We start from the raw sequence: 25,682 nt of genomic DNA, 5'->3' as shown, positions 1-25,682 counted from the left end.
GATTTGAGTTTTCTGCCACTAGACAACATGGGGGTTCCAGATAGATACTAAGTTCAATTATGAGTAAAAAAATTTAATTATAATTTTGATTCATTTATGCCAAAGATTGAAAATTCATACTGGTATATAGATATGAAATGATCAAAGAAGTAATCATTGCTTCCATCAGTAGCAGAGATAGAAATGTAAACCGGTGATGAAAAGATCTAGGCTTGCTCTTGGCCAAGTGTGTGATACAACTGGGGATGCTATCTCAGAATGCTGACACTCAGATACTGTTGGTGTGGGGAATATTAGGAGATGATTTCTATAAATCAACTTGAATACATATACATATATAATCAAGACCTTAAATTATTTATGTTTTGCAATTCTGCTTTCAGGTATCAGGCTTAAGAAAATAACCAGATATTCTGACTGCTGTACAAAGAATAGAGAAATTCTATTCCAGGCAACAAATATTGGCCTCTGGCATTTGGGGGATGGCAGTAGAGATGGAGGATGTATAAGAAATTGGGATGTTTTTTGGAGGTAGAGTTAAGACTTGATGATGGATAAAATGTATGTGAAGTTTAGAGCATGATGTCTTCTAGTTTTTGGCTTGAGCAACTGGGTGGATAACAGTGGCATTTACTAATATGGGGAAGATCCAAGGAGGAAATTTGCAAGGAGAGGGTAGAAAACAAGAGATTTATTGTGGCCACATTGAGTTTCTGATGCTTTTAAATACCCACAGGGCTCCGTCTCTTGACATCTAGTCTGGAGCTTGGTGGAGAGGAGGAGGCTGGAGATATAATTTGAGAATCATGTGCATAAAGACAGAATTTAAAGCCCTGGGAGTGGATGAGAGTATTTACTGAGTTACTGAATGTAAATAGCGGAAATCAAAGTCATGATAGGATCAAGTGTGTGATAAGATTATTATAGATTTTTATTTTCTTCTTTATTGTTCTCTATATTTTCCAAGGTGTTTGCAATGAAAATATATTACTTTTAACATCAGAAAACAAGTAAAGTCCTAATAAATCTGCTGCTGCCAACTCAGAAACATCCATACCACGTCCCTGCTCCTTTTCTCAGAAAACGCACTTCTCCTAGGTAGGGCATTAAACACATTAATGTGTGTATTTAATTGGGAATCTTAGAGACAGTGTTTGCATGAAAATCAACATCCCCATCTCTTCTGAGTGCAAATGAGCCACTCATACCCTGGCGCTCCCGCCTAACCTGCATCACGCTGCTGATTGAAACTGTGCCTAATTACGTGTCGCTCCTTGAGTTCTGGAGTGTGTAATAGCACTGTTTATTTGCCAAGGTTGACAGTGATGACTAAGTTATTTTCCTCTTCATGTGTTTTTTTTTTTTTTTTTTTTTCCTTTTTTAAGTGGAGTCACCCCGCCTATCATGCCACTAATACCACGAATTGACGGGGTTGTCTCTGGTCAGTGAGTGCTGGGACAGAAGCCCAGACATCTCAGGATATTTTGTCAGAAGCCTGGGGAGAGGCAGGTTTTTTTGGGTTTTTTTTTTTGGCCACTCTGCTTGGCATGCGGGATCTTAGTTCCCCGACCAGGGATCGAACCCATGCCCCCTGCAGTGGAACTGTGGAGTCCTAACCACTGGACTGCCAGGGAATTCCCAGGAGAGGGAGTTTCTGTAACTCATCTGGGATGGCTTTCAGGCAGTGGTAAAAGGGCTTCTTGCCTTGAATCTTTATTCATTCAACTAACATTCACTGTGGCCCTTCAGTGCTCCTGGCCCTACTCTGAGCACAGACAGAGATAAATATGACCCTGGGTAGGCTCTCAAGGAATGCAGAGTCTAGTGATTCCATCTGAGTTCAGTTTTTGAAGGGTTGTGATGAGGGAAGTGTGGGACAATATGGAAGCATCTAATCTGAGGAGTATGGTTCAGGGTTCAGGCTACCTGGAAAGGATAATAATAGCTCACATTTATCCAACTACCAGACACAGTTCTTGCTTTATATGGATGAACTCATTTATTCCTTCCAAGGACCTATGAGGTAGGTCCTATTATTGTGCTCATTTTATGGAATGAAAAGCTTAGGCAGAGTGGTTAAATCTGAGCTGAGTATTTAAGGGCAAAGACGGGTTAGCTAGGTTGGGGTAGAGGGAAATGTTCCAAGCAATTGGAGCCGCATGGGGAATCCACAGAGTGTGAGGAATAATTTGGGGGTGGGGAGCTGCAGGATATTCTTTTTTTTTTTTTTTTTTCGCGGCTGAGATGACCGCTAACCTGACAACCCTGCTTCTTTCTCTCTTTTTTTTTTTTTTTTAAATTATTTATTTTTATTTTTGGCTGTGTTGGGTCTTCGTTTCTGTGCAAGGGCTTCCTCTAGTTGCGGCGAGCGGAGGCCACTCTTCATCGGGTTGCATGGGCCTCTCACTGTCGCGGCCTCTCTCGTTGCGGAGCACAGGCTCCAGACGCGCAGGCTCAGCAACTGTGGCTCACGGGCCTAGTTGCTCCGCGGCATGTGGGATCTTCCCGGACCAGGGCTCGAACCCGTGTCCCCTGCATTGGCAGGCAGACTCTCAACCACTGCGCCACCAGGGAAGCCCCTGCAGGATATTCTTTATGACTGGAGGCTATGGGGCCTGGGAGGATGGAGCTAGAGGGTCTTGAGAGGCTTGAAGAAAGGGAGTGACAGAATTAGATCTGCCTCCATTCTGTGCCTTGCGTAGCCTGGTTGGACTGGAGGAAACCAGATAAGAAGTGCTCGTAGTGGTCTTGATAAGTGATGAAAGCTAAGCTCTAGCACCTGGAGCGAGTATGGCCAGAGGGAGATGGACTCAGGGGGTGCTATGCGGCAGACAACTGGACCCAAGGAGCTAGTGTGAGGGAGGACTCAGTGCCCAGATTTCGCCTTGGGTGACTGGTTAAGTGGTAGTGTTTCCCTGAGACTGGGAGCCCCAGGGGAGGAGCAGGCCCAGTGTAGACAGACGGTGCATGAGGTTTGTTCTTTCCCGTGCCTTGAGCCTGGGTCTCTGGGGAATGGGAGAAAAACAATGCCCAAGCAAACCAACAGAAAGACAATGAGCATAGGATGGAGACCTGAAATCGAGAACAAGCAAACCAACAAACTCCTCTTCATCTGCTTACCTACAATCTGACTTCCCAGCATTTTCCTGTAAACTTAAAGGGTGGGAGATGTTGAAAATGTTCTTACAAGCAAGCGATGGTAAATAGAAATTAGTTGGATAGCACTTGTTATTCATGTTTTAATATGTGTTAAATGTCACTGCCATTTTGTCTTTTTTTAAACTCTATTTTAGGAAAAATTAAAAGTATATATTCATGAGAGCTTTTTTTAAAATATATTTTTATTTATTTGTTTATTTATTTATTGTTGGCTGTGTTGAGTCTTCATTGCTGCGTGTGGGCTTTCTCTAGTTGCGGCGAGCGGGGGCTACTCTTTGTTGTGGTGCATGGACTTCTCATTGCGGTGGCTTCTCTTGTTGCGGAGCACGGGCTCTAGGTGCGCGGGCTTCCGTAGTTGTGGCACATGGGCTCAGCAGTTGTGGCTCACGGGCTCTAGAGCGCAGGCTCAGTAGTTGTGACGCACGGGCTTAGTTGCTCCATGGCATGTGGGATCTTCCCGGACCAGGGCTCGAACCCATGTCCCCTGCATTGGCAGGTGGATTCTTAACCACTGCACCACCAGGGAAGTCCCCTTGAGACCTTTCATAGGCTTATTGCTGATGTTGCCCCCCACTTTCTCCCAATTCTCTGTAAGGTCTTAATTTCTTCAAACCCAAATTCTACTTTGGGGACTCCCCTGGCAGTCCAGTGGTTAAGACTTCACACTCCCAATGCAGGGGGCACAGGTTCAATCCCTGGTTGGAAAACTAAGATCCCACATGCCACGTGGCATGGCCAAAAATAAACAAACAGACAAATTCTCCCACTCTGGCAGTTTTCAGAAGCCCATTCTTTGAGGTAGGGGGACAGTACTTTATTTATAAAGACCCTATTTCACAGAAAAGGAAAAAAAGACTTAGGGAGGGTATGTGGTTTCCCAGTGGTCCCCTTCTGAGTCAGTAGTAGAGGTGGTGTTCTAAGACAGACCCATCAGATCCCAAAGACCCTTATTACCATCTGCCCCTACCTTCTCCCCGAGAAGTGGATTGGATAGATTATAGGACACAGGCTTGGGAAGAAAGACTATAATTCTTTAATTGTCTCCAGAGACTTCTGGTTCTTGAAAACTAATGAGTACTGAAAAGTTTGGGTTATAAGGAAAACGAGCAGCAGGTCTGCTAAATACCTTGCTAGAGTTAAGGAAACGGTCTAAGATGGGGAGATGTGGATCCTGCCTGCTAAACTCTTGAAATGTTTTCATGTGGCTGGACAAGTTTACCAGTATCCTCTCTGAGCAAGAGGATGGCTGAGGAGTAGAAGCATCAGACTGGTGGGACTTCCCTGGTGGTCCAGTGGGTAAGACTCTGCACTCCCACTGCAGGGGGCCTGGGTTCAATCCCTGGTCGGGGATGCCACAACTGAGAAGCCTGCATGCCGCAACTGTGAAGTCCGCATGCCGCAACGAAGATCCTGCGTGCCGCAACTAAGACCCTGCACAGCCAAAATAAATAAATAAATAATAAATCTTTAAAAAAAAAAAAAAAAAAAAGAGAAGCATCAGACTGGTAAGGACCCAGTTGTGCCTAGATCAACAAAAGTTTCCCGAAACCGAGGACATTCCAAGCGGAGAGAACCACCACAAGAGCCTCAGCCACTCCGACTTTGTTCTGCATTGGAACAACTCCAAGGAGCATCAGGCCATGCTCTTGTTTTTATTATATCATCCACCAAATAATTATTCAGCGCCTATGGAAAGAGTACTGCTGGTTGCATAGCCAATATCTAGCTCCCCTTTCCTCCTTCTTCATTGAACCCAGGTTTTTTCCCCACCCCATTCCTATTCCAGATGGAAACCATGATTAGTCTAAGACAATCAGATGATGGTGATTACCTGGCAAAGGTCCAGGGCTATATGTGTGGGCCAAGCTACGTTAGCCCAAAGAGATTACAAGAAACCTTTATAGACTATGCTTGGGAAGAAATTTCCCTTTTACATGCAAACAATAAAGTATGTAGCATTGAAAGCCATGCTGTGACCACAAGGGGAACCAGCTTTCGGGTGGAGCTTATACCAATGGTGGTCAGAGAAAAGAATCAGAACTGAACCCTAGATGACGTCATTGAGCTGCTGATCCTACTGTACCTGTTTCCCACTGTGTATCTGGACTTCTGATTTTTTGTGAAATTATACATTTCCTCATGGTTGTAAACCCGTTGGAGTTAGCACTGGGATTTTCTATTACTTGCAGCCCAAAGCATCCTGACTGAATCAACCTCCTTTTTTCCAAACACAATGCAGGGACGGGGGCCCATTAGAATATGCAAAATAGTTATGTCGGGAGTATTCCATGCCCTCAGCTTAGATGAGATGGTGAATTAAGAGGGTTTTACCCACCGCTTCCATAGGGCCAGACAATTTTCAGCCCAATTTTTGGTGCATTCCATCTCTATCCTGTAGGCACCCTCAACCTGGATTCCTATAAGCACACAGAGTGGAGGCATTCATGGGAATGCAGTTTGGGTCCAGGTTCCAAAACGCTATGGCAATGTTACCATTGAGTGGCCAGGGATTATTCCAAAAAGGCTTACCATAGCCAAGAGAACCATTAGAGGTTGGAAGCATGACTGGTTTTCTGGATGACAAAAGTAGTCATTATTAATGGAAAAGTTTTAAGTCATATTTTTTTTTTTTTAAAGGAATTCCTTTATCTTTATTATTTATTTATTTATTTATTTATTTATTTTCGGCTGTGTTGGGTCTTCATTTCTGTGCGAGGGCTTTCTCCAGCTGCGGCAAGCGGGGGCCACTCTTCATTGCTGTGCGCGGGCCTTTCACTATCATGGCCTCTCTAGTTGCGGAGCACAAGCTCCAGACACGCAGGCTCAGCAGTTGTGGCCCACGGGCCCAGCTGCTCCATGGCATGTGGGATCTTCCCAGACCAGGGCTCGAACCCGTGTCCCCTGCATTGGCAGGCAGATTCTCAACCACTGCGCCACCAGGGAAGCCCCCATATTTTTAAAAAGAGTTAAACTTAGGCAAGGTAGTGGGCCTAACAGGAGTATTGTCCATTGCGCTCCTATGGGGAGGGAGGAGGGGATGCCATGTGTTTGAATTGGTCAAGCTCTTGTTGTATGTACCTGTTTGTACCTGTAATGATTGTTGTAAGCCAGGGTTTTTGTGGCAGACCCAACAATTAAGTAGTTTTTCTCCCCAGGTGGCTATTGTAGATATGTTTACTAAAGCATGATTTTCCCATTCCCCCTGAGCCAAGACCATCATCAGAAGTCCTACTAGTAGTATCATGGCTTTTGATATCATATTACTGTATTTTTTCTCTTAGACCCATCAGGGGCAAAGAAGATGTTTACCAGGGGAAGGGGGTTCTGAAAAGTGGCAGAATAAGAGCATGATAGTCAGAAACACAAGGATGAGTAGGCCAACCCATCACAGCCACATGAAGCCACTTATCTGTTGTCTTGAACAGGTATCTGAAGTCTTCCACTGGCTCGCAGGAGTAGCTCTCCTCTGGTTCCTGTTGGGACTTATAAGATACAGGTTTTAATCTAGGCAGATGTACCCAACTAGTAATTCTCAGTAGCTTGACAGCAGTTGGGTACTTAGTAACACTTGGTATGGTCCCTTCCATTTTGGTTGTAGCTGGTCCTCAGGGGACCCTTCCTTCCAAGTTTTTAGTAGGACAAAGTCCCCTGACTGGATGGACTCCTCGACATTTTCTTTTGTTGGGGGAGTGGGCAGCACTTTGTTTCCATATTCTTGGAGGGCCCTTTGAACTTGGTTCAAGCTAGCAAGGTGGGAGACCACTTTGTGGGTTTCCTCATCAAACAGAGATCTGAAGTCAAGAGCAGCCTCCTATAGGTCATTTCAAATGGGCTAAGTTTAAAATTCCCTTTGGGGCCATCCTGGTCCTTAGAAGGGCTACAGGGAGGAGGGAGACCCCGGTTTCTGAAGTCTCTTGGCACAGCTTAGCAAGCGTTCTTTTTAGAACATGATTTGCTTTTTCTACTTTGTCTGAGGACTGGGGCCTCTAGGAAGAGTGGAAACAGTAGTTAATAACCCAGAGCTGGGGAAGCCTGGTGGGTCAGCTTGGTGGTGAAGGAAGGTCTGTTATCACTCTGTAAGCTTTTTGGTAACTCAAATCTCAGAATTATCTCTTTAAGCAGAAATTTGGACGCTTCTATTGCCTTTTCAGTCCTAGTAGGTAGGAAAAGCTTCTATCCACCCTATAAAGGTGTCTATGAATACCAATGGATATTTTCATCTGCTACATAGGGGTGTTTGGGTCAAGTCCAGGAATATCCAGGAATATTCCCCTAGATAGTTTCCCCAGTGTTGTACGGGCCAAGTTAGGGGTGGAGGTAAGGGGTGGCTTCCTGGAGCATTGCAGGCACAAAGCTTGCAAGCCCTGGTGATATTTTTAACAATTTGGGACAGTCCCTTACCCAGGAACACCTGAGTAACCAGTTTGAATAAGGAGAGTCCTGCCCTAAGTGGAAGGATTCGTGGAAGTGCTTAATTACTTTCCATTGCTTGGCCCCAGGTATGAGAAGCTTGTTATCTTTTGTCAGCCGCCCTGAGAGGTCTCTTTCTAGTCCCCCATGCTTAGCCCACTCAAGTTCTTCAGGTGTATAAGATGGCACCATTGGGAAGGGTGGGCTGTCCGGTCTGAGAGCTACAGCTACAGCTTGTAGGACAAGCTGTTGTTAAGTTGCCATCTTAGCGGCCTTTTTGGCCAGGGCATTTCCCCTTGTAAGGGAGGTGTTGCCCTTTTGGTGACCCCTGCAACCTCCTTTGGAAGCTGGACTGCTTCTAAGAGTTCTAGAATTTCTGCCTGGTGTTTTATAGGGGACCTTTTGGCTGTTAATAGTCCCCTTTCTTTCCATATGGCAGCATGGGCATGTAGCACTAGGAATCCATACTTGGAATCAGTATAAATATTGATTCTTAATCCCTTTTCCAGCTGAACTGCTCTGGTCAAGGCAATCAACTCGGCCTTTTGGGCGGAAGTGTCAGAGGGCAGAGCTCCAGACTCAGTAGTGGTCTGTAGGCTGACTATGGCACAGCCAGCCTTTCTTACCCCTTCATGTATGAAACTACTTCCCTCGGTAAATCATTCCATGTCGGGATTCGTCAGGGGCTCTTCCTTGAGGTCAGGTCTACTGGAGTAAACTTGTTCAATAGTCTCCACGCAGGAGTGAACAAGGGACCCTTGGGGTGGGGGGTTTGGCATTAGAGTAGCTGGGTTCAGGTCTTGGCAAACCTTAAGAGTTACACCTGGGGTGTTAAGTAGGAGGGCTTGGTATTTAAGCAGTCATCCACTCGTCAGCCATTGGTGTCCCTTTGCTTCTAGGACTCCTTGTGCCTGGTGAGGAGTTAGGACTTCCAGTGATTGTCCCAGGGTGAACTTACTGGACTCTTCCATCAGTGGAGCAGTGGCGGCCTCTGCCCTAAGACTTCCTGGCCATCCAGTGGCCACCTGATCAAGTTGTTTTGAGGAATAAGCTGTTAGTTTAGTGAGGTCCCTGAGTTTTTGGGTGAGGACACCCAGGGCTACCCCTTGTCTCTCAGCTATATAGAAGGTAAAGGATTTTTCTAAGTTAGGGAGACCTAATGCAGGGGTGGTCCCTAATTTTTGTTTCAGAGCTAGAAACGCCTGTTGGCAATCTTCATCCCAGTTAAGGGGTTCATGGTCGCCTCCTTTTAGGGTCTCATAGAAAGGCTTTGCTATGAGCCTGAATCCAGGTATCCAGGGGGGTTGGTTGGAGGGTTACAGTGGCTTCCTTAGGTCCTGTACTAGAGTCCTCGTCCCAGGCGTGAGCATGTATCCCAGGTACTTAACCTGTTGGGTGGAAATTTGGTCCTTGTGAGGAGAGACTTGATATCATTCCCCTAGGAAGCTGAGGACCTGAATGGTGTTTTTATCTGAGTTTTCGCTAGTGGGAATGGAAATTAGGAGGTTGTCCACACACTGTAAGAGAGATCCATTAACCAACTGTCATTCTCTTAAATCCTTTGCGAATGCATTCCCAAACAGGATGGGGCTAGCCCTAAAGCCTTGGGGCAGCACGGTCCAGGTTAGGTGGGAAGTGCTCTGGGTGTCTCGATCTGTCCACTCAAAGGCAAAGAGATAACTGGGAGTCTGGGTGCAGGGGAATACAAAAGAAGGCATCCTTTAGGTCTCACACTGTGAACCAGTTTGTGTTTTCTGGAACTTGGGTCAGTATGGTGTATGGATCAGGGACTCTTGGGTGAACTGGGACCACTGCCTCATTAACTTTCCTCAGGTCTTGAACAAACCTGTATTCTGTATACTTTGTTTTTCTATGGGGAGAATGGGGATATTACACGGAAATTGGCAGGGTCGTAACAGCCCGTATTTTAAGAACTTGGTTATTAAAGGCTGGATACCCCGTTGGGCCTCGGGCCTCAAGGGATACTGTTTTTTCCACGGGTAATCAGCATTGGGTTTTAATGAAATCTGAACTGGGGGCCCATTGGTACCTCTGCCAGGAACCTCAGTATCCTAGACAGCAGGGTTCACTTGGGAAACAATATGGGGAGGCAGGGAGACTTCCTCTGATGTGTTACTGAGGCAGGCTCCCATGGCCAAGAGCAGTTGTTTCTCCTGGTGCGTGCCTTCTCTGAGGCGGTCTCCAAATTGAACTATTGTCTGGAATTTGGTGAGAAAATCCCTTCCCATCAAGGGGATGGGGCACTCAGGCATGAACAGGAACTGGTGTGCAAAGGTAAAACTTCCTAGTAAGCAGCTGAGGGAGGTGGTGAATCATTTGGCTTTGGGCCGTCGTCCATCCATACCTGTTACTACGGGATTGGGAGGACGAGAGTCCAGGGAAATGAGAAAGCATAGGTGGCTCTGTATCTAGTTAAAAAAAAGAAAAGAAGTAGCTTTCCTACCTGCCACGTCAAGGGTTACCCGAGGCTCCTCAGGGGAAATGACCAGGTGTCCAGGTGTCCTTTGGGAGACAGAGAGGGTCCCGGGCCCCATCAGTCCTCTCGGCCATCATCGGCTTGGGAGCCCCAAGTCCCCTTCAGGACTGGGGGCAGTCCCGCTTCCAGTGGACCTCTCATATCGATCAGGGTCCCGGTGGACTTTTCCATACAGGGGGCATTCGTTCTTCCAGTGGCCCTCCTGGCTGCATTTAAAATAGGTCCCTTTTCGATGGGGCAGTGTCTCTATTCCAGATTTTCTAGATCCTGCCCCTGCCATGGGCTTTTGCAAGGCAGGGGATGGGGGGTGGCGAAGTCGGGGAGGGCAACCCTGAGGTGCAGGAGCTAGGGCTGCAGCGAGTAACTGTGCCTTTCATTGTTGTCCCCAAATCCTTTTTGCCTCCTCAACCCTATCTCTATTGTTAAATACTCCAAAGGCCAAGTCCATGAGCTGATTCATGGGATGTTGGGGTCCCACAGCAGCCTTCTGTAATTTTCTCCTAATGTCTGGGGCAGATTGAGTGATATAGTGGATATTTATGAGGACTTGCCTTTCGGGGGCATCAGGGTTAAAATTGGTATACTTTCTAAAGACTTCCACCAGGCAGTCCTGGAAGAGCGCTGGATTCTCACCTTATCCCTGTGTTACTTCTCTGACTTTGTCATAATTAACAGGCTTAACAACACGCCTTTACATCCCTTCTTCGAGGCAGGTTATCATGTGGTTCTTGTGTTTGAGCCCTCTACCTCCCTCCCTCTACCTCTTGTGTTCGAGCCCTCTACCTCCCTTCGGGTCCTGGTCAGGGATTGCATCCCCTCCTGTAAGGTAGATTATATGTCATTGATCTTGGGCTGCCAGTTCATTGGCACGTGCCCGGGCTGCCCCAAGGATCCGGCTTTTCTCTTCAAACGTGCAGCAGTAGAAGGAGGACCTATGGGTCCCCCCAAGTAAGTTCATAGGACCTTGTCAGCTTGGTGAAGTCCTTCCACAAAGGGGTCCAACTGGAGTCCTCGGAAGAACATCCAGATTGCTCTTTGCAAGTAGCTAGGTCAGCCATTGGAAAAGGGACATGGACTCTGTTGTTCCTCTGTCACCAGCTGGCACTTCCCTTAAGGGACAGAGTTTGGTATTGGGAGGCTTGCAGGTAGCCCTGCTTCGTGTAGTACTGGCAGAACTCACCACTGGTGACGGAGGATACAGGACAGGACTGGAGGGATAAGTGGTGGTATTTCCAGCAGCCCAGATGGGGTGCTAGGGGTAGACGGTCTGGAAGACTGTCTCCCCTCAGAATTGGGGAGGGTAGGAGTTCGAGGTTGTGGACCTCAAGAGGTCCACATAAGGGTATCATCTAAAATCAGATGGCCAGATCTCTTGGTCCCCTAGTTTGTATTGGGGCCATGCAGTATTGCAAAAGAAAATTAATTTCTCTTTTCTTAAGCCTTCTTGTCTAAATTTACTCCAATTAGCTATGCATCCTAACGGGGAGTCCTTTGGGGTGCTTGTGGGGCTCCTGTAGGAGAAGAAGGTACTTTTAAGGGATGTGAGCCAGGTACACCTGGCAGGAGTTTTTTATTTTGTTTTTAAAAATTTCATTGAAGTATAGTTGATTTACAATGTGTTAATTTCTGCTGTACAGCAAAGTGACTCAGTCATATATATATTCTTTTTCATATTCTCTTCCATTATGATTTATCATAGGATATTGAATATAGTTCCCTGTGCTATACAGTAGGACCTTGTTGTCTGTCCATCCTATTCATAATAGTTTGCCTCTGCGCACCCCAAACTCCCAGTCCTTCCCTCCCCGACCCCACCCCACCCCCCTTGGCAACAATAAGTCTGTTCTCTATGTGAGTCTCTTTCTGTTTCATAGATATGTTCATTTATGTCACATTTTAGATTCCATATATAAGTGATATGGTATTTGTCATTCTCTTCCTGACTTACTTTGCTTAGTATGATAATCTCTAGGTCCATCCATGTTGCTGCAAATGGCATTATTTCATTCTTCTTAATGGCTGAATAATATAGTCCATTATATATATATATATATATATATATATACCACACCTTCTTTATCCATTCTGTTGATGGACATTTAGGTTGTTTCCATGTCTTGGCTATTGTAAATAGTGCTGCAGTGAACATAGGGGTGCATGTATCTTTTCGAATTTTAGTTCTTTCTGGGTATATGCCCAGGAGTGGGATTGCTGGATCATATGGTAACTCTATTTTTAGTTTTTTAAGAAACCTCCATACTGTTTTCCATAGTGGCTACACCAATTTACATTCCCACCAACAGTGCAAGAGGGTTCCCTTTTCGCGACACCCTCTCCAGCGTTTGTTATTTTTAGCCTTTTTTTTTGGCTGCGTTGGGTCTTTGTTGCTGTGCGCGGGCTTTCTCTAGTTGCGGCGAGCGGAGGCTACTCTTCGTTGCGGTGCGTGGGGTTCTCATTGCGGTGGCTTCTCTCGTTGCGGGGCACAGGCTCTAGGCGCACAGGCTTCAGTAGTTGTGGCTCGCGGGCTCTAGAGCGCAAGCTCAGTAGTTGTGGCTCACAGCTTAGTTGCTCCGCGGCATGTGGTATCTTCCCGGACCAGGTCTCGAACCCGTGTCCCCTGCGTTGGTAGGAGGATTCTTAACCACTGCGCCACCAGGGAAGCCCTAGACTTTTTAATGATTGCCGTTCTGACCAGTGTGAGGTGATACCTCTTTGTAGTTTTGATTTGCATTTCTCTAATGATTAGCGATGATGAACGTCTTTTCATGTGCCTATTGGACATCTATATGTCATCTTTGGAGAAATGTCTGTTTAGGTCTTCTGCCCATTTTTTGATTGGGTTGTTTGCTTTTTTTGTTATTGAGTTGTATGAGCTGTTTGTATATTTTGGAAATTCAGCCCTTGTTGGTTGCATCATTTGCAAATATTTTCTCCCAGTCCATAGGTTGTCTTTTCTTTTTGTTTATGGTTTCCTTCACTGTGTAAAAGCTGATAAGTTTGATTAGGTCCCATTTGTTTATTTTTGCTTTTATTTCTATTTTGCTTTTATTTTTATTTCCTGGACCTTGGAACAGGGTCATGAACATTTGGATATATGGAACTTACCCCCATTTACCTTCCCTTTTACAAAATAGGTCCAGCTGCAAGATGGTATTGTAATTCAGTGACCCATTTTCTGGCCAGATCTCTTGGTCCCCTAGTTTGTATTGGGGCCATGCGGTATTGCAAAAGAAAATTAATTTCTCTTTTCTTAAGCCATCTTGTCTAAATTTACTCCAATTAGCTATGCATCCTAACGGGGAGTCCTTCGGAGTGCTTGTAGTCACCCCATTTTTTGTTAGGATGTTGTGACGAGACAGGGATCTGTCATGATCAGTCAGGGGTCTGGCCAAATGGTAGTTGTCTGTCCTGGCGCTCTCCCAGTGTCCCTGATATCCCATAAACATAAGAAGGGAGTGCACAGTTAGGGACTTCAGTGGATGGACCCCCTCAAGGGGGTGTTGCACAATTAAGTTCTGATGGCAGTGAAAGAGATGGTATAATTGGCCCAATCCGTGATGGCCTCTAACTCCAGGGCAGGGAATTCGGCAGAGGAGGTGTTTAATTAAGCAGGGAAAACTGGGCTTGTGGCGTCCGGCCTTAAGAAAGGGTGTGTGTTTGGCGAAGGCAGCAGTGAGATCCCTGTGAGCGACGGAAGTCTGCCTGTTCGGTGAGCCCGAGGAGGCCCCTGGGTTAGTTACAGAGAGGAGTAAGAGCCAGCAGGAGGACAGGCGACCGGAGTCCCAGACCCTAAACCCTGCAGAGAGGGAGGGAGGAGACCTGGCCCTGAATGGGCTTCCGCATCCAGCAGAAGAGGAAAAGAAGCTGATAGAGCTGAAGGATAGGGCTGGAGCGCCACAGGCGATGTGATGATACTAATACAAGGAAAAATTCCCTTCAGGATGTGACCCTAGGGGGAGGGGGGTGGGGGAGGGATGGAGTGGGAGTTTGGGGTTAGCAGATGTAAACTATTATATATGGGATGGATAAACAACAAGATCCTACTGTACAGCACAGGGAACTATAGTCAATATCCCGTGATAAACCGTAATGGAAAAGAATGTCTATATGTGTGTAACCGAGTCACTTTGCTGTACAGCACAGATTGACACAACTTTGTAAATCAACTGTACTTCAATAAGCAGATTAAAGGATGTGACCCTTATGATGATTAGCATAACAGTGTTGGATCAAACATCCAATTTGGCGAAAATCAGCTGGGGACTCAGGGTAATAGTAGGTCTTGACCTGAGGGGAGGCTAAAGAGGGGTACCTCTGCACGCTGTGAAACAGAGGCGACACCCGGCCTGCTGGCACAGTCAGCAAGGGGGCCCAAGGACCAGTGGACAGCCGAAGAAGTTGCGGGAGCTTGAGAGAAGGAGGAGGAGATTCCACTCTTAACCAGCTGTGCTATATTTATCCGCGATTTTCTGTGACAAAATTCTGTGAATTTTCATTTCGCAGAATGAAAATTCAGTCATGTTAATCAAATTTCAAGTTCTATGGCCAAGCTCCTGCCTCGAGATGCCTCAAACAATTTGGCACCTGGGTTAGCATCAGAAAGCCCATCTGGGTAGCGTCTCTTCCCTGACCTGAATCTGAAAAGGCAGTGGGCTGCCATAGACCTGGACCCACGCGATTTAGATAGGGTTTCCCTCCTTTCCTCTCTTTGCCCTTTGACGACCCCCTCCTCTTCTGGCCTCCATGACCGTTCCTTAAGCAACGTCTCCCCTTCCAAAATGCCCAGTAGCCTTCAGGCTGATGCCCTGTGTGGGACAGAGGACACAGAGGCAGGGCTTCCCGGCTGGACAGGCCCCTGGGAGCCAGGGGCCTGGAGAGTCTCGGATGGGCCCGGACCTGCAGCCGCAGTTTTCCAAACAGCCCCCTGGAGTAGGTTCTTTCAGCTTCAGGGAAAGGTCAGCATTTCAATCTCATGTTTTCACACATCTTAAATGGATTTCAGCGGCCCTGGCGCTGCCCCCGCTCCCCTCTTTAAACAATGTGGTGAAGCCGCTGTAGCTTTGCTAGAGGCTGCATTCCTCCCACATTGTGATGTGGGTTTTGGAAGTCATGCATGCAGTTAGCTAAACCAAACTAAGCTGCTTCATTAATGGGAGCAAACTCAAGAGAGAAATGGTGAATAGAAATAAGGCAAGTTTGCTTTCCACCCCTAATTCAAAAAGCCAGATAATTAAGTAGGCGGAGAAAGGAAGTGTCCCTTCTGATTCCAAGAGCTGACTCTCTCTCTTTCTCCATTTCCTTTCTTTACTAGGTAGTGGCGGCGGCGGTGGTGGTGGTTTGTCTGTGTGTCTTGGGGGCAGAGGGGTGGGTATTGTAAGGGAAGTTCTAGTAAAAGATCTATTTCTCCGGATCCTCTGAGTAAGCTTTTTCTGTCATATGGAGAACATAATAACTGTTTCCAGTCCTGTTCAGCTTCCCTCCACTCTGCTCTCTTCTATCTGGCCCTCAGCAGCAGTTCCAAATCTTTAACCTCTCTGCTGACTCGCCCCCATCTCTCACTCTGGATTCCACCTCGAAGCCTAGGTTCTACAGAATGAACTCAGTGACCCCTGCACCTCCCACCTGCAAAGGCACAGAGAGCAGATTCCCTTTCCTCTTACTTCCCCTCTCAGGGGAGGAAGAGCCCCTCTTCTTTGCAAAGCCAATTCCTCTACTGTGCCCTGGATCCCAACATGAATGAGCTTGCTTGTCAGTTACTCTGCAGCTGCCATAACTCCTTCGCTCCAGTGTAATGAACATGTCCAAATTACTCGAATTCCAAAAAAAAGTCTTCCCTCGAACCTGCCTCCTGCGCCCCCCCTTGCCGGCCTGCTTTCGCCAGCGCGCATCTTGATCCAGTCATCTACCCACTTGTCGCTGCCACACATCCCTGCCGCCACCGTGGCCAGTTCTGGCTTCTGCTCCCCCATCCCGTGGCTGGCCACCACTGGTGTCTAATCTTCAGACCCAGTGGACCTCCCCATCCATTTCCTGTTCACTTCTGGACGAGAGAGGAGGAGGAGGATGGCCAATGTGAGCTCTGGAGGGGGAGTGTTGGTGTCAGATCTCTGATGCTTTCCCAGAGAGCCGAGAGTTTCAGACAAAGACATTTTTCATCTACCAAGCTGCATATTTTTACTTAGATATTTTAAAAAGCAATCTCAAGCTCTGAAGGAAAATGTAACATTGATGCCAAATCAGATGAGAACTAACACTTGGTATCAACAGGAATATATTTGAATTTAAAAAGGCTAGCTGCATCTGACAGCACTGTGTCTCAGAGACTTAAGTCTGAGTCGGAGTAGGGGGTGGGGAAGAGAAGCGAAGAATCTTCAATAAATGTTTATTAAGACAGGGGACGGGTGGTAAATAGGGTGACCACCTATGACATGTAGGAAGTCAGGGAAGGCTTCATGTCAGAGGTTACACTTAGGCTGACTCTTAAAGGGACAGGTAATTTCCGGTAAGGAAAAGGAGTTCAGTACTGAAGGCAGAGGGAGTGGCATGTACAGGGCAGGGTGTTTGGGGAAAAAACCCTGACATTTCCAGGAAATGATGAGCACAGTACTTCGAAGCATCTTACGGTCTTTATGATCTAGTGTTGTCCCCTATCAGACCCCTTGGCCCTGAAATTTGGATAGTTGCAAGGAAAGAGCACATCCTATAGTAATTTTTGTTATGCTTCGGGCTAAAGACTCACTAAATGTATATGAGTAACCAATTTCTCCTATGCCTCCCTAAAACAAATGTGTGCTTTTAGACACAGAAAACGTATTCAGTCAAGGCTGCCTTTCCCCAGAGTTGCCAGCAGCAACCCAGAGGTGGGGGCAAAGCCTTCACAACAGGAGCCTGACGGTCCAGCAAGCCCCAGCATCTTCAGGGGTAGTCACTTCTCCCACGTTGCATCTCTGTCCTCACCATTCGTGAGCTCTTGGAAGACAAGAGCCATGTCTGTTTGGTTGGTTGTTACCCAGTGGCTAGCACCAAACATTTGCTCAAAAATATTGGTGACGTGCATGGGTGATGGGACCAGCATCCTGTGCTTTCTAAATAGAGGGTTTCTATCTATCTCCCCTTCTGTTTCCAAGGAAACACTTCTGTAAGTTCCTGGTTGTGGTAGAGGTTGCCAGCTCATGAGACCTTCCTGGGCACGTTGGTAGACAAGACCACACACTTTCCAGCCCCTTGTGGGTTGGTGGGATTGTATGACCAGGTCTAGCCCATGAAGCAAGACGGGAAGTGATGTGTGCTACTTCCTGGATGAGGCATTTGAGTGGGTACATCACCTCCAAGCTATCAGCAATGACCCTAGGATTCATGTGCTAAGATGACAGCAACATCAGATGGAGGAGCTTGGATTCCTGAGCCACTAGATGAAAGGGCATTCCCACTGACCCTCACTGCGAATCTGTGTAAGAATTAAACCTCTATGGTGCTAAGGAGTTGCCTTATTGCAGCGCCTACCATGACTAATTTATCAGTATATTCTACTTCCTCTACATAAAACCAAGTGGGAGTATGAATTAGACATGAACTCAATAAAAACACTGTTCATTAAATATTTGATGGAGGCCATGAGAGAGGAATAGCTATGTTTTACAATGGACAAGTCGATTACATCACTTTCCTTTAGGAAAACACACAGAAGAAACTTCTTAACCTGCCGTTCTAGAAAAGGTGGAATGTCTCTGGAACATTCAATAATAAAAAGTTACTAAGAATGTGATTCTTGATTGAGCCGTTTTTTTGCCATGCCTCCCAGCAAGCTCAGAGCCAAGTATGTAGCTTATGCATGGTCTTGTGGAATGCATTTTTGCCAATTCTCTACTATGATTTTGCTATTCAGTCATTTTCCCTTTAGGTCTTGATTTACCTAACTTTGTTTTCTCTAATTGTGTTTTATACACTCTGTAAGTCTCTTAATATCTTTCTTTTGTGAAGGAGATAAAAACAAGGAAGTGTGAGAATCAAATTTTTAGAATGGGCTCTGGATGTAAGCCATTCTTAACACTGGTGAAGGCAGACAGTATAAATTGGCTTTGAGTTTAAAAATCACTGCTGTTATTATAGTCCAGTAAAGATGTTAAAAAGAAATTATTTTGAAATGATTAGATTATGGATTGGCAGAAATTGAGTATTCAAATGCAATAAGTTAAACTGGTTACACGATCGTTTTGATTTGAGCTAGTTTCTGACAGTAATACTTGCCTGGTCAAATAATTTTAAAAAGCTAAAGTAGTTTGAATTCATCAATAAAAAGATCATATTAAAAGACAAAAAAATCCTTTTTGACCCACCTCCTAGAGAAATGGAAATAAAAACAAAAATAAACAAATGGGACCTAATGAAACTTAAAAGCTTTTGTGCAGCAAAGGAAACCATAAACAAGATGAAAAGACAACCCTCAGAATGGGAGAAAATATTTGCAAATGAAGCAACTGACAAAGGATTAATCTCCAAAATTTACAAGCAGCTCATGCAGCTCAACATTAAAAAAAACAAACAACCCAATCCAAAAATGGGCAGAAGACCTAAATAGACATTTCTCCAAAGAAGATATACAGATTGCCAACAGACACATGAAAGAAAGCTCAACATCATTAATCAATCAATAGAGAAATGCAAATCAAAACTACAATGAGATATCACCTCACACCAGTCAGAATGGCCATCAAAAAATCTACAAACAATAAATGCTGGAGAGGGTGTGGAGAAAAGGGAACCCTCTTGCACTGTTGGAGGGAATGTAAATTGATACAGCCACTATGGAGAACAGTATGGATGTTCCTTAAAAAACTAAAAATAGAACTACCATACAACCCAGCAATCCCACTACTGGGCATATACCCTGAGAAAACCATAATTCAAAAAGAGTCATGTACCAAAATGTTCATTGCAGCTCTATTTACAATAGCCAGGACATGGAAGCAACCGAAGTGTCCATCAACAGATGAATGGATAAAGAAGATGTGGCACATATATACAATGGAATATTACTCAGCCATAAAAAGGAACAAAACTGAGTTATTTGTGGTGAGGTGGATGGACCTAGAGACTGTCCTACAGAGTGAAGTCAGAAAGAGAAAAAAACCGTATGCTAACACATATATATGGAATCTAAAAAAAAAAAAAAAAGTGGTCGTGAAGAACCTAGGGGCAAGATGGGAATAAAGATGCAGACCTACTAGAGAATGGACTTTATACGGGGAGGGGGAAAGGTAAGCTGGGACAAAGTGAGAGAGTGGCATGGACATATATACACTACCAAACGTAAAATAGCTAGCTAGCTAGTGGGAAGCAGCCACATAGCACAGGGAGATCAGCTCGGTGCTTTGTGACCTAGTGGGGTGGGATAGGGAGGGTGGGAGGGAGGGAGATGCAAGAGGGAAGAGATATGGGGACATATGTATATGTATAACTGATGACAAAGCAGAAACTATCACACCATTGTAAAGCAATTATACTCCAATAAAGATGTTAAAAAAAATCAGTGCTGTTGATTTTAATTTACCCTTCTTCCAGGTTTCATGACTATTAATTTTTCCTTTGATTTATAACAGGGTAGCTCAAAGAATAAGTTAATGATGATAATTACCGGTGCAGGATGTGTAGTAAGATAGTTTGTGGCAGTGGCTGTGACTTGCAGTTAAAGGAAAATAACTGTGCTCACGGGTTCAGGGTCCCCAGACGATGTTCAGTCACTGGCATTTCCTCCTTCTGAAGCTTCATACACCACTTTAACATTTTTGATGGAAAACATTCCCTCCATAAAATTTCCCCAGTTGGTTATAAATAGCTGATGCAGAAATATTAACATTTTAAAATCCCAGCTCACACCTCACCTTAAATTTACCTTTGCTTTTCATAATGGTTTAGATTTAATGGCTTGAAATCTCTCTCATGTACATGCATTGAAAGGCAATGCTATGTAATTTCTACATTTCATATCTGTAGTCATATCTGTAAATGATTTACAACAGATGCACATAGACACATGTGAAAAAAATTCTTTATTAATTTCTCACATTTCATTACAAAATGTATGTTGCAAACAACTTTGAATAACCTACTTGTGTGTTTTTTGTTGTTTTTTAAACCCTTGGCTTCAAGAACTCAGGATCTCCCTATCTTTTATCAAGTACTGGGAAATACTGATTTTATTGGAGTCAATAGGTTATCATTTTGCTATTTATTTTCTTCTCTCAAGCTCTGAAAAAAAATGTCCTCTGTATAAATTAAACAAAAAAATGTTGTAAATTCTATGTCATTACAGTCAACAGAATTATAATAATGCATCCAAAATGTGCGGCCACAAAATATCAGGTATATGTTTGAAAAAAGAAAAAAAATGACATTCTAGCCTTGTTAAAAGGATAATGGTCCCATATTTTTATTAACAGGTTAGCAAAACAAAATCCAATGGATTACAATATTTACATGTTATTTGAAAAATAAAGTAGTGATAAAAGCATGTCACAAATATTTTCTTTTTTTTTTCTTTTTTTCTTTCTTTCTTTTTTTTTTTTTTTTTTTTGTTTTTTGGTAACCATTACAAACACCCAATCCAGGTATGGAACTGTTTAGTACATTTGAAATGAGGCCAATTAAAAACAAATATGGACACAAAATGAATCTTTGTCTAGATAGTTCACACTTTCCCTTTTTCTGGTTTCCACATGATGGCCCCCATCCCTAAAAAAAAAAAATTAAATTAAAACAAACACCCTACAAATAAAAATTCTTAACAGCAAGAAAGTAAAAGAACAACATGCTTTTCAAGTAAGCACTTATTCCACAAATGCAATATCTTTCCATGGATTTTATTTGAAGCTGTGTGGGACACTGTCATCTCAGCAATTCCCCTTCCCTTTCTCCCCCCCTCCCCCAACCCTTCCAAGTTAAAAAAAAAAACAAAACGAAACATGAAAACCAAAGGACTCACACACATACACACACACACGCACACGCACACATCCAAGCTTACACGCACACAGGCTTCTAAAACCTAAGATTCAAGGAAAGTTCTACTTTTTGGAACGAAACCCTTTGTTCACAATCAGAACGTATTATAAATGTAGACTTAGATTTAGTCTAAGCTGCTCCCTCCTGAAAAAGCTAATATGGGGAAACAGAGCAGCTGGCAGCTAGATTAAAGGAAAAAAAAAAAGTAGTTCTCCAGGCTCCTTGTAGGATATAAGTATTTCATGGACACTCTCACCAAAGGGATGAGATTCGAGCACATCCCCTTGTCCCGCAAAATAAATGAGAATCCCCCCCACCCCCCAAAAACACAATGCAAACAAAAACAGAACACAGATTTAAAATCACACACAAAAGCCAGCCCATCCTAACAGAAATTATTTGTGTGAGACGGATAATGTGTAAAATTTGACAGCAACAAAAGGGTGAAGAGGACTTCCTCGTCTGGCCCACAAGCTGCATAGCTGTGCCGAAAAGTTTGGTTCTTTAGTTAAATTAAAAAAAAAAAAAAAAGAAAATTAACTTCTTTGTTATTTCCATGTTTAAAATAAAAACGTTCCTATTCACAAAAAACTAAATCTCCCTTGCCCCCAAATCAAAACAACAATAACACACACAAAAAAAACAATTTATATGAAAAACTGAATTGTGCTGTGTTTGTAACACTCAAATTGATAGAAGATAAACGTGTGGCAAACAAAACTCCACAGTCACCTTAAAATTAGCTCACATGAAATCTACCAAATTCTAAATTATAGTTGAACACTAATAAACAGCTTACCTGGAATAAAGGATGACAATTCACAAACATTTATCTAATAATTAAAGTCTGTTTCTTTTTTTTTGTTTTGTTTTTTACTAAAATAATTAAAAAAATCACAGTATTTTAAGAAATAAAACCCACGTGGGGATTTTAAGCACAATTTGTGTTCCTTTCTTTAAAACTCTTTTTTTTTCTCCATTCACCATCTTGCCCAGCAGTTCTCTCTACATTTAACCACAATGACGACAGGTAGTACTGACAAATGCAGAGAATTCCCTTGGTTAAGTCTGAGGTACTAGGAAACAGGTGACTGTTTTATGCAAAGCAGTTTTTTTGTTTTGTTTTTGTTTTTTGTGTTTTTTTGTTTGTTTTTTCCCAAAGCGGCTGCAGTTAGGTCTTGAAAAAGCTTAACGTATTAAAACTAGAAAAACGCACCAAAAGTTGTGCGTCAAAAAGTTGTTCCCCTAAGAGAAGTCTTCTACTGTCACGGAGCTTCTGTTTCCACATACTGTCCAAGACCACCATAGCGCACACATGTGCAAGGGAGGTGCTTCGTATTCCGCAACAACTGAAACTTCCATGATGAAGATCCGGAAGGAAAGATGTAGTGATGGAAAAGGAGCCACATATTCCAACCATTTAAATAACTTTAATTTACATACTCACTCACACAGGTACCAGTGCTTTGAAAATAGATTGTTCAGTCCTAAAAAGCAGCTTTGTTCTGTCTTCTCTTTTCTGTCCCCCCCTTCTCAGCCCAAGCTGGCCCTCCCACTTTTTTTCATCACGGTTCAAGTAAGAGGTGATTAAGAATTTCACCAAACGCTTATTCTTTTTTGGCCTCTGCATTCTCCAGGAGAGATTTGTCAGCAGCTACTACACAGATGGCTACTGGTTCATTCTTTAGGGAAAAGTCTATCCCAATTGCTTCGTCATCTTCCTTTTCCTCTATAGAGGGCACCTTAATACTGTCCTCCATGCTATCTTTCAGGTGGATTTCTTCTCGGCTCACCTGCTTGGTGTCATTCAACGCCCTGGAAAAACATTCATGGTAGTGAAGGGTGAGTATATATATATATTTTTCTAGTTAAACAAAAAGCATTCATGTCCTTATTTCTCTGATCCTAAAAAGGTCTTGGGGTCTTACAAGTATGACTGAACTGTGAGTGATTTATCCTTGCTACCTGTTATGCTTAGGTCATATATTTTTGGTATCTTATCAAAAAGTTGAACCTATAAAAATATCCATTATCCTACTATGTTTTGATTACACCATGCTTTGATTCCAGATCAACATAATTATTTTATGTTCCCTCCTGTACTGGGAACAATGTAAGTCATAAGTGGTCATAGCAAGAACTGTCTTATGCTCAGACCCATCAGAAGAACCTAGAGGCTTGGAGATTTGCTATATTTATTCGGACTAAAAGAGCAACTCAGGTATTAAAGATTTAATGGATAGGTCCAGAAACAACAAAAAGCAAAAACCTGAAGACGGGACCCATGTCCTGGGGAGCTTAGTTACATTCTCTGAAGTTTAGATGCTTCACGTTTCTGGGCATTTTCTGCTGGAAGGACCAACTCCTAGATTCTCCCAGCGTCTGCTGGGCTCTAAGTGCCTTATCTAGGGGACAATTTTCATGTTCAAGGATCTTATGAGTGCTCTACAGGTATGCTCCCACCTACCTGGGAGGCAGGCAGAAGCGGGCTCTGTCCCCGAGGCAGAGCATTGAAGGCACCAAGAGGTGCGTGGGAAGGTTCAAGGCCACTCAGGGAATGAGTCATCACAGAGGCAGGAACAGAAGCCAGATCTTTGGACCCCGGTCCACGCTCTATCAGAGAACGTCATGCTAATGAAAGCTGAAGGGACACGGGCTGGAGAGAGCGCTACACTTCTACACGAGGGCTTGAGCGGGATCTGTCATTCGTAAAGATGATCTTTCCTCCTTTGACTTGTGTCTGGGTGACCATTTAAAAACCAGCGGAAAGGTAGAAACCCAGTTCGTTACAACTGCCTCTCCTCCCATGCCCGGAAGTGTGACACAGAGGGGTCTATGTATTGTCAGGAGAAACCGCCACCTCGCACGATGGGCGAAGGCCTTCATGGGACTTACATGCCGTGTCTCAGCACGTGCCTTTCCCACTCAGAGCCCTGGGAAAACGCCCGTCCGCAAAATTCACATGGAAAACGCTTCTCAGTGTTGATAGCAGCCCCATGGTCAGAAAATCTCATCAGATCTGTGAGGAGAAAGCAGAAGTGTCACCTGTGTGCTGGGGAGCGGGAAGAAGAGAAGTCAACATCCATTAGGAAACCTCCTCTCCTACCTTCCCTCCCAAAGCCATTCAGTGAAACCATTGCCAGATTCCTTACTCTTTCTCCTACTGGCTTTTCACCAAAGGATATTTCTTGAAACTCTCTCAAGAACTGTTTCTGTGGTTCCCGAGCCCCAGGTGTCCTCACTTCTCCTCACCTCCCAGTTGCTTCCATCACAAATAACCTGGGTCTGTCTTGCCTGAAAAACCCCTTCTGTTCATTCCAATGGCATCTGAGCGTTTTTTTCCTATCAAATCTCTCCCTTCTGTGATGCTCTGTATCAGTGCCTCAAGTTTAGCACCTATTTTCTATTTGACACAAGTTTATCTCCACTCACTAAAAAAGCACCAGACCAGGAAAAGCGTGGTAAGACCTCAAGGTTTCGACACATTCCAAGGAAGGCTGAGGACTCACGACTGGTGGTCATGTGCCATGGATATCAGAATCAACACCTCCCAGGGTGACTGCGAGCACTGAGTGAGATCTGTAAGCAAAGAACCTAGCAGGAGTGAGTCCCGGGCATCAGGGAGGCCGGAATGTGAAAGCGTGTCCTCAGCTAGTAAGGGATCCTGGCCAGCTGCCCGGCATCTATGCCTCAATCGGTATATTCTTTTTTTTTTTTTGGCTGTGTTGGGTTTTCATTGCCGCGTGCAGGCTTTCTCTCGTCGCGGGGGCTACTCTTCGTTGCGGTGCGCGGGCTTCTCATTGCGGTGGCTTCTCTTGTCATGGAGCACGGCCTCTAGGCGCACGGGCTTCAGCAGTTGTGGCACGCGGGCTCAGTAGTTGTGGCTTGCGGGCTCTAGAGCACAGTCTCAGTAGTTTTGGCGCACGGGCTTAGTTGCTCCGCGGCATGTGGGATCTTCCCGGACCAGGGCTTGAACCCGTGTCCCCTGCGTTGGCAGGCGGATTCTTAACCACTGAGCCACCAGAGAAGTCCAATTGGTGTATTCTTGAACATGGGGATATGCACACATTTCTGGATAGCTCTGTTGTTAACATCAAATGTTGACTGTTGTTTTATTTCCTCCACGGCCCTGGGCACACGCGAGTGGTCTGATAAACGCGGACTGGCTGTCTGATTGTTTCCAGGCCGCTCCTCCTGGCAAACGCAAAGATGAGAGCCTACATGGCCTCTGTGTTATCCTGAGCCTCAAGCCCATATGTCTTTGATTATACCACGGAGGGCCAAATCTTTACGTGCATAATAAATAGCAGGACCTAGACGGCGCTGCAGCCACGCTGCAAAGTGAGGGCAGCACACGGGGACATGTTGATCATCTCTGCATATCTGATCGCTGTGTGTCTGTACCTACAAGATGTTACAGGAGGATGTCTCCTGGTTGAAACACTCCGTCTGATAAAAATCCTCAGGATGACGTTAACAGGCTAGGTGTCTCTACGCTGCCTTCATCTTCAGCACAAAAAGCTCTGTGAATGGGGCCAGTTTTAACAAAAGATGAAACATTTTCTCACAAATTAAGAAGATCACCACACAAGCCATTAAAAATAATTGCACAGAC

The 25,682-nt window shown here is 44.6% G+C and overlaps 1 protein-coding gene and 1 long non-coding RNA gene across 12 annotated transcripts in view; one reads left to right on the top strand and one right to left on the bottom strand.

Moving 5' to 3' along the window:
- Window positions 1–25,682, top strand: part of LOC132367245 (uncharacterized) — a 234,060-nt gene that overhangs the window by 207,074 nt on the left and 1,304 nt on the right. Inside the window, exon 5 of the long non-coding RNA XR_009503742.1 lies at window positions 22,840–22,909. This is a non-coding gene — a long non-coding RNA (uncharacterized LOC132367245). The remainder of the gene's footprint in view (window positions 1–22,839; window positions 22,910–25,682) is intronic.
- The window catches only part of ZNF462 (zinc finger protein 462), a 170,167-nt gene continuing 166,962 nt past the window's right edge, over window positions 22,478–25,682 (bottom strand). For 10 of the 11 annotated variants that reach the window (XM_059925239.1, XM_059925237.1, XM_059925245.1 and 7 more), the window contains 2 exons: window positions 23,963–24,086; window positions 22,478–22,882 (listed from right to left, as the gene is read on the bottom strand). In XM_059925239.1, coding sequence (XP_059781222.1) covers window positions 22,675–22,882; window positions 23,963–24,086 — 332 coding nt within the window. In that variant the 3' untranslated portion in view covers window positions 22,478–22,674. Of the gene's footprint in view, window positions 22,883–23,534; window positions 23,681–23,962; window positions 24,087–25,682 lie in introns of all 11 variants that reach the window. The other variant, XR_009503741.1, reaches the window with a different exon arrangement.

The sequence above is a fragment of the Balaenoptera ricei genome, chromosome 6 (assembly GCF_028023285.1).
Source record: "Balaenoptera ricei isolate mBalRic1 chromosome 6, mBalRic1.hap2, whole genome shotgun sequence".
NCBI lineage: Eukaryota > Metazoa > Chordata > Mammalia > Artiodactyla > Balaenopteridae > Balaenoptera > Balaenoptera ricei.
This window is presented reverse-complemented; position numbering and strand designations above follow the sequence as displayed.